This window comes from Corvus cornix, chromosome 8 (assembly GCF_000738735.6).
Source record: "Corvus cornix cornix isolate S_Up_H32 chromosome 8, ASM73873v5, whole genome shotgun sequence".
NCBI lineage: Eukaryota > Metazoa > Chordata > Aves > Passeriformes > Corvidae > Corvus > Corvus cornix.
Genome location: NC_046338.1, coordinates 24,047,174 through 24,053,096, shown reverse-complemented (window position 1 = coordinate 24,053,096; position 5,923 = coordinate 24,047,174). Strand labels below are relative to the sequence as shown.

Here is a 5,923-nt window from a genome sequence, read left to right as displayed (position 1 = left end):
TTTAAAATAATCTCATAAATATGTGAAGCTCTATCTCCAAAGTACAGAGGAATAGAGAAAGCAAAAAATTCTACTGGGAGACTGTAAAAAACAACATTTTGTGAAGCCTTGTTCTGGTTTTCAGCCTGAATTTGTTTGCTGGCTGTTTATATATGTTTTTTCTATAACCATTATGCTAAAATAATTATTTTTTCTCACCGGGTTACCGCTGTGTATACAGAGGACAATCATAGCTCCTCTCTGCTTTCATCTTAGAGACAAACTGGTCTTTTATTCTTCTCCTGCAAGACAGTTCAGTTCTCCTGCTCGTCCCAGTAATGCACCTCTCCAGATCTATTTCCATCTGATTTCATCTTTCTGGAGCACAATTGACCAGATTCACTGGTTTTTTTGTCCCATGCGAAGTTCATCAGATAGATTGGCCTGAAACTTCTTTTACAGATCTACAAAAGGTAAGGATAAGGAATAACCTCTTACCATTGCTAAGGGTGAAACATGGCATGTGGTGCTTGGGTTTTTATTTCTGACCTCAGAAGATAGACATGGCTAAAATAAGAAAGATGTTCTCAGGCAGGCAGGAGGCAGCTTTGTCTGTGACTGTACTATAGAGAAAAATCAAACAGGACCTATACTCCTAAGAGTGCTCTACTAGGTGTAAAATATTTTAACCGAGAAGACAAAAATCCCTTGGTCTGCAAGATGGGATCCCTGTTCCTGAACCACTGGAATTTTATGTCAAGTGGAGACACTGAGAACCAGGAATCTGGGTAATGTGAGTAAAGGATTTGGCCTCAGGACGAGATTTGGAAGGAGTCAAGAAATCAATCAGTAAAGCCTGCTTGCTCAGGAGAGTGAGGGACAGCAAGGGTTACACAGAGGAAGCAAAGAGCTGGGGATGTAAGAACAATTATCAAGAGACGAGACAAATAAAATAGACTTGCACCTGACTACAATCCCTTTTCTGGCAGTTCTAGAGAGCAACAAGGTCCCCTCTGGGGCTTTTCTGCAGGCTAAACACTCCCAGCTCCCTCAGGTGCTTCTCACCAGACCTGTGCTCCAGCCCCTTCACCACCTGTTGCCCTTCTCTGGACTTGCTCCACCACCCGTGACCTGAACATTCCTGGTCAGGAATGTGCTGCCATTGGCCCCAGTCCCTTTGTGTTATGACCACTGTTAGGTGTGAATGGCACTGTTAAAAAATATGCCATGTTTTTGAAAGAAATCATTTTAGAGAAGATGTTGAAAACGTTTTGCCAGTGTGCGTTGTCCTGTTTGGTTATTCACGTGCTAACTGTATTGTTCCTGCTGTCATGTTACCTTCAGCTTGAAGATCAGTCAGAAAAAGAAACTCTGCCTTCCCTGTGACAGTCAGACAAACCCACAGTGGAACAAAAAATGCCTGTGAAGTAAGTTGCTGTTTATGGCTATTTTAATCGTAGGAGATTTATGTGACGGGATGACCATGTTTGAATAATCCGCACAGCTTTATTTTCCTTCCCCCTTTGAAAGGGACGTGACCATTTTGATCCCTTGTTGTCAATTCTGCTTGCCATTCCCATTAAAGTAAGTCCCACATGGTCAGTGAGATCATGGCTCTGAGTGGTGAGTAAATATTAAAACAACTAATATTGTCCATAAGAACAAGAAGCAGAACTGTCTGGTTTATCCTGGTCCTTCGTTTTGATTTTTTGCTTGACAAGAAAGCAAGTAAACATCTAATAAAAATCTTGAAAATTTGTTATATATTTGATAAAAGTTTCTTACTGTTGCTAAAAAAACCTGTCTGCTGATTAATTCCATCATCACATGATGTCTTACAAAGTACAACATAATGCTATGTTTAGTTTTCATTTGTGTTTTCACAGACTTACTATATTTGCACTCCAGTTTCCCTCATGTATGTGTTTATATATAAATATGCACAGTTTTTTCCTGCTTAAATATTATTTTTGCACGCTGGATACAAGTAAATTGAGAGCTACAAAAAAGCTTGCTTAAGGTGTTGCTGCCACTATCCCTCGTAATAATTATAACTACAGCGACGTAATATCCTGACACTGTCATATAATCTCTTCATAAATTTGCAATAAGAAAATACCATTTCTGGTGATGCTGAGAAGTGGTGGTGGAACACAGCTCTCAAACTAACCTGCATAATTCAGAGAGCAGGGTTTTGACAGCTGAGCTCTCACAGCCCCCTTAGGAACATCAAATATTTTTTACAGAATTCGAGCATGCTTGGGATTTTTTTGTGCTGAGGTTTTTTTTTTAAGAAAACTGTCAGTATTATAGAGAACAAAGTGTTTGCCCTCATGTCTAGCAGAAGCCTACAGCAAGCTGCAGAGGAAGAGCCAAAACTATGAAATTACTCAATTATTTATACCACTGAGAAGCTGGTATGAGGCCCGTGTTTCCTACTAGTGTTGGCTTGATAACATTTTAGACAATTCCAGTCATTCCAAGCAAAAAGTGTCATACAAATTAATGCTTAATCCTTTGGAACTCAAGAAGAAATTCAGCATAAGCTCTAGAACTTTCCTATCTCTCCTATGCTTTATTAGAGCTCCAGCAGCTTCAAGCATTATGAGTATTTCCAGGATGAATAATCAAGTCAGCAGTGTCAAATATTTCTGGTTTTCAGTGTGTAGGGTAGGATGACTGGCTCCCCCTGCTCTCCCTAGCAGCCAGCCACACCATAGGCTCTCAGCCACCACAGGCTGCACAGGGCAAAGATCACAATGCTATTTTCAAGAGTAGATGTTGTTTCCACAGGTCAGATGCTGGGGAAACCATGGCCTGGTCCGAGTCTGTGGATACAGTACTAGCCAATAAAGGTAGGAAATGATGGGAAAATAGATGTGTTTTTAAAACGTGTGTCATCCGTTTGCAAACATTTCTGCCAGGTTTTCGTGCTGCTCTCCAGTTCTGCTCCCCACGTGCACTGAACCAACCAGAGCTGCTGTCCTGAAAGGTTTGTCCAAGCTGCAAACACAATATACCTCTAGCCAGAGCTCACAGGCAGGCAGAAATGCTCTGAAATAGATTTTATTGAGGTAACTGCTAAATTCCCTTCAATAGTTTCATTATTCATATACTTTTACATAAAAAACCGACAAATGTTTTCTTAGGTATTCCTGTTCCAAAGAAATATGCATGCTGTGCAGTGACTTCCAGTCAAACAAAAAATGACATATCTGAAGTCACTTCTCCCAGAAATGTCATTTCTACAGACCTGACACCACAAACCACAGGCAATTTGGAGATTTCCTTGCCCCTGCCCCATTTCCCTGCAGTAACACTGTGGCCTGGATGCTGGGGTGCCTCCACACTGTTCCTGGATAGAATTAACTTGATTAACACAATTAAATTTGGGTACTGTCATCTTTCTTTTCTCAGAACTTGTGATTTGGGTTAATTTTAAAACAGGTTTTTTTCCAAACAAACCTTTGTCTCATTTTTTCCCCTTCAAAGTGAAAAAAAATTAAAAAGAGGAACAAAGAAGTAACAACGAGTCCATCTTTTATCCAAGTCTTAATATTTCCTTGCAGGGAGATGGAAGCACCATTTAGGCAGGGAAACTCAGCTGTGTGGGGAGCACACCAGCACAGTGTGACCTACATTTCTGCTTGCTTCTTAACCCAGAGGTCAGCCTCAAATCTCTGATTTCCTGGCCACTACAAATCCTCTTGAAGACCAAAACCTCCAGGATCCCCTTTTAACAAAGTGCTAAAGAGACCAAACCACAGCAGGCAGCTGTTGGGAGCAATCCTTGGTCAGCAACTCATCGAAAAACTCTCTTAGTCCCCTTATCAGTGCTATAATTTTAGCTCCTTTTTATTTCCCCTGCAGCAGCTTCTCAAACCTGGCTGCTGGCTGGCATGCAAAACAGTGGCAGATACATGGGTTACACTGTATATACCCAGCAGAAATATAAATGTACACATACACACGTGTATAAATTGCACTGGTCTTGAATTCTCCTCCACCCACTATCTCACACATTTCCCCCAGAGGGCCTGGCAGCTTTTCGGACATTTTTGAAGTCAGAGTTCAGTGAAGAGAATGTGGAGTTCTGGCTGGCCTGTGAGGACTTCAAGAAAACCAAGTCCACCAGCAAGATTGCCTCAAAAGCCCGAAAGATTTATTCTGACTTCATACAAGCTGATGCTCCAAAGGAGGTAAAGAGTTTTTTCTCTATGTGCTTTGGGTACTGAGGATAGGGATGAAGTGGAAAGTTCAGATCCAGACCTCAAGGAATGACAGAAAATACAATTCCACCTGGCTGTACCTCCCATTCTCATGTTCATTATTTACCAGGTAGGAAACATTTTGTGGAACTGTGAAGCAAAGACGTTATGGTTTGCACTCTCCATTCTTCACACTGGGAATAAGTTTACCTCACCTTCTGAAATTTCTACCTGAAGTTTTAAGGAAATTTATATTCAATATAATTTGTTTTCTCTAACCATTTTTCATAATGCAGTAAGCACCATTTCCACTGTATTTCAGGTACCAGAGTATTGGTAGGTTTATGATTGCATTTGTTCTTTTGTATAGGTATTTTTGACATGATAAGAATGCAAAAATTTCCATCACAGAATTCAATTTTATCATTATTTCAAAAAGGCTTCCTGCGAAAGAACAAATTGTTTATTAATCTTTATTCATTTTCTGCACCTCAAACTTTTACACTGATGTTTTTGCCTTTGCTAGCAAGAGTGCTTTAGATGTCCCCATATCTTACACATGATTGAAATCTATTTTATTATTGTTAAGAATCAAAAAATCCTTACAAAATACATAAGGCCAAAATCTAAAATGATGCTGAGTACCTTCACTTTTAATTTACTCTTTGATAATCAGTACTTCCTAAGATTTGGTTTGGCAGAAAGATGAGATATCAAAAGCAAGTTTTTACCTTCTCTTTTTCAGTGATGCCATCTTTTTAAGAGCCAAATAAAATGAAGAATTCAGTCTGCTAGAAAAGGAAGGGACGAGCTTCCTGTTTATTTGCATCAGTCAGGTTATTTGGGAGGAAATTCAAATGCAGACTGTGTCCTGTGCACAAACAGACCTCAGCTTTCCAAGCAAACTGACGCTGGTTTCATGCTCCTTTCTGCCTACAGATCAATATTGATTTCCATACCAAAAACGACATCTCTGAGAACATCTCTGAGCCCACCCTCAGCTGCTTTGATGCTGCTCAGAGGTCAATCTACAGCCTCATGGCAAAGGACTCTTTCCCCAGGTTTCTGAGGTCAGAAGTGTACAAGGAACTGGTAAAGAAGCACCAGGACAGAAATCAGAAGAGATGGCTTCCATTTCTGTGAGGAAAAACCTGAGGCTTTATGAGTTGATAATGTCTCCCATTGCAATTCAGTACAGATAATTATTAATTATTAAAGTGATTGCAGAAGCCACATTCAAGAATCACCTGAGAGAGCTTGTTTTTAAGCACAAAATGCACATGATACTTTCTAATAGCAGCAGAGCGATAGTCAGGTAGCAGGATGGAATATGCTAGGCACTTGAGCTACCTTCCTAATAAAAAAGTTTGCCATTGTCATTTTTTTGCAGTGTTTGCTTCCTTTTTCAAAGAGATTTGACATTTTTAAGCAGAATGTTTTGGTTTTCTTGTTTGCTGTTGATTCCTCTTTAGACGTATGGCCTCAAAAATAAATCCCTTTCAGGCGCCTTGAATACATTTACTCTTGCATTTATCATTTTATTTGTAGCTTGCAGAAAATTTTAAATCCTCTTTTAAACATGTTATATACTAATTCAAAACAGCAGAAGTAGAAATATGGTCGGTAACACGCTATGATAATATTTAATAAATAGGCAGCTGCTTCCTAACAAATGTTCTTGGCATTCAGAGCAAATTAATGTTTCATAATACAGCTGTCTTCAATTTTCCTTGTGT

At 39.6% G+C, this 5,923-nt stretch overlaps 1 protein-coding gene across 1 annotated transcript; it reads left to right on the top strand.

The window, feature by feature from the left end:
• The first annotated feature begins 264 nt into the window (after positions 1–264).
• On the top strand, positions 265–5,691 carry RGS21 (regulator of G protein signaling 21). Its single transcript, XM_010409298.3, has 5 exons — positions 265–452; positions 1,324–1,406; positions 2,758–2,834; positions 4,012–4,178; positions 5,127–5,691. The coding sequence occupies exons 2-5, from the start codon at positions 1,396–1,398 to the stop codon at positions 5,328–5,330; spliced, it is 459 nt and encodes a 152-aa protein (XP_010407600.1). The 5' UTR covers positions 265–452; positions 1,324–1,395; the 3' UTR covers positions 5,331–5,691.
• The last annotated feature ends 232 nt before the right edge of the window (positions 5,692–5,923 follow it).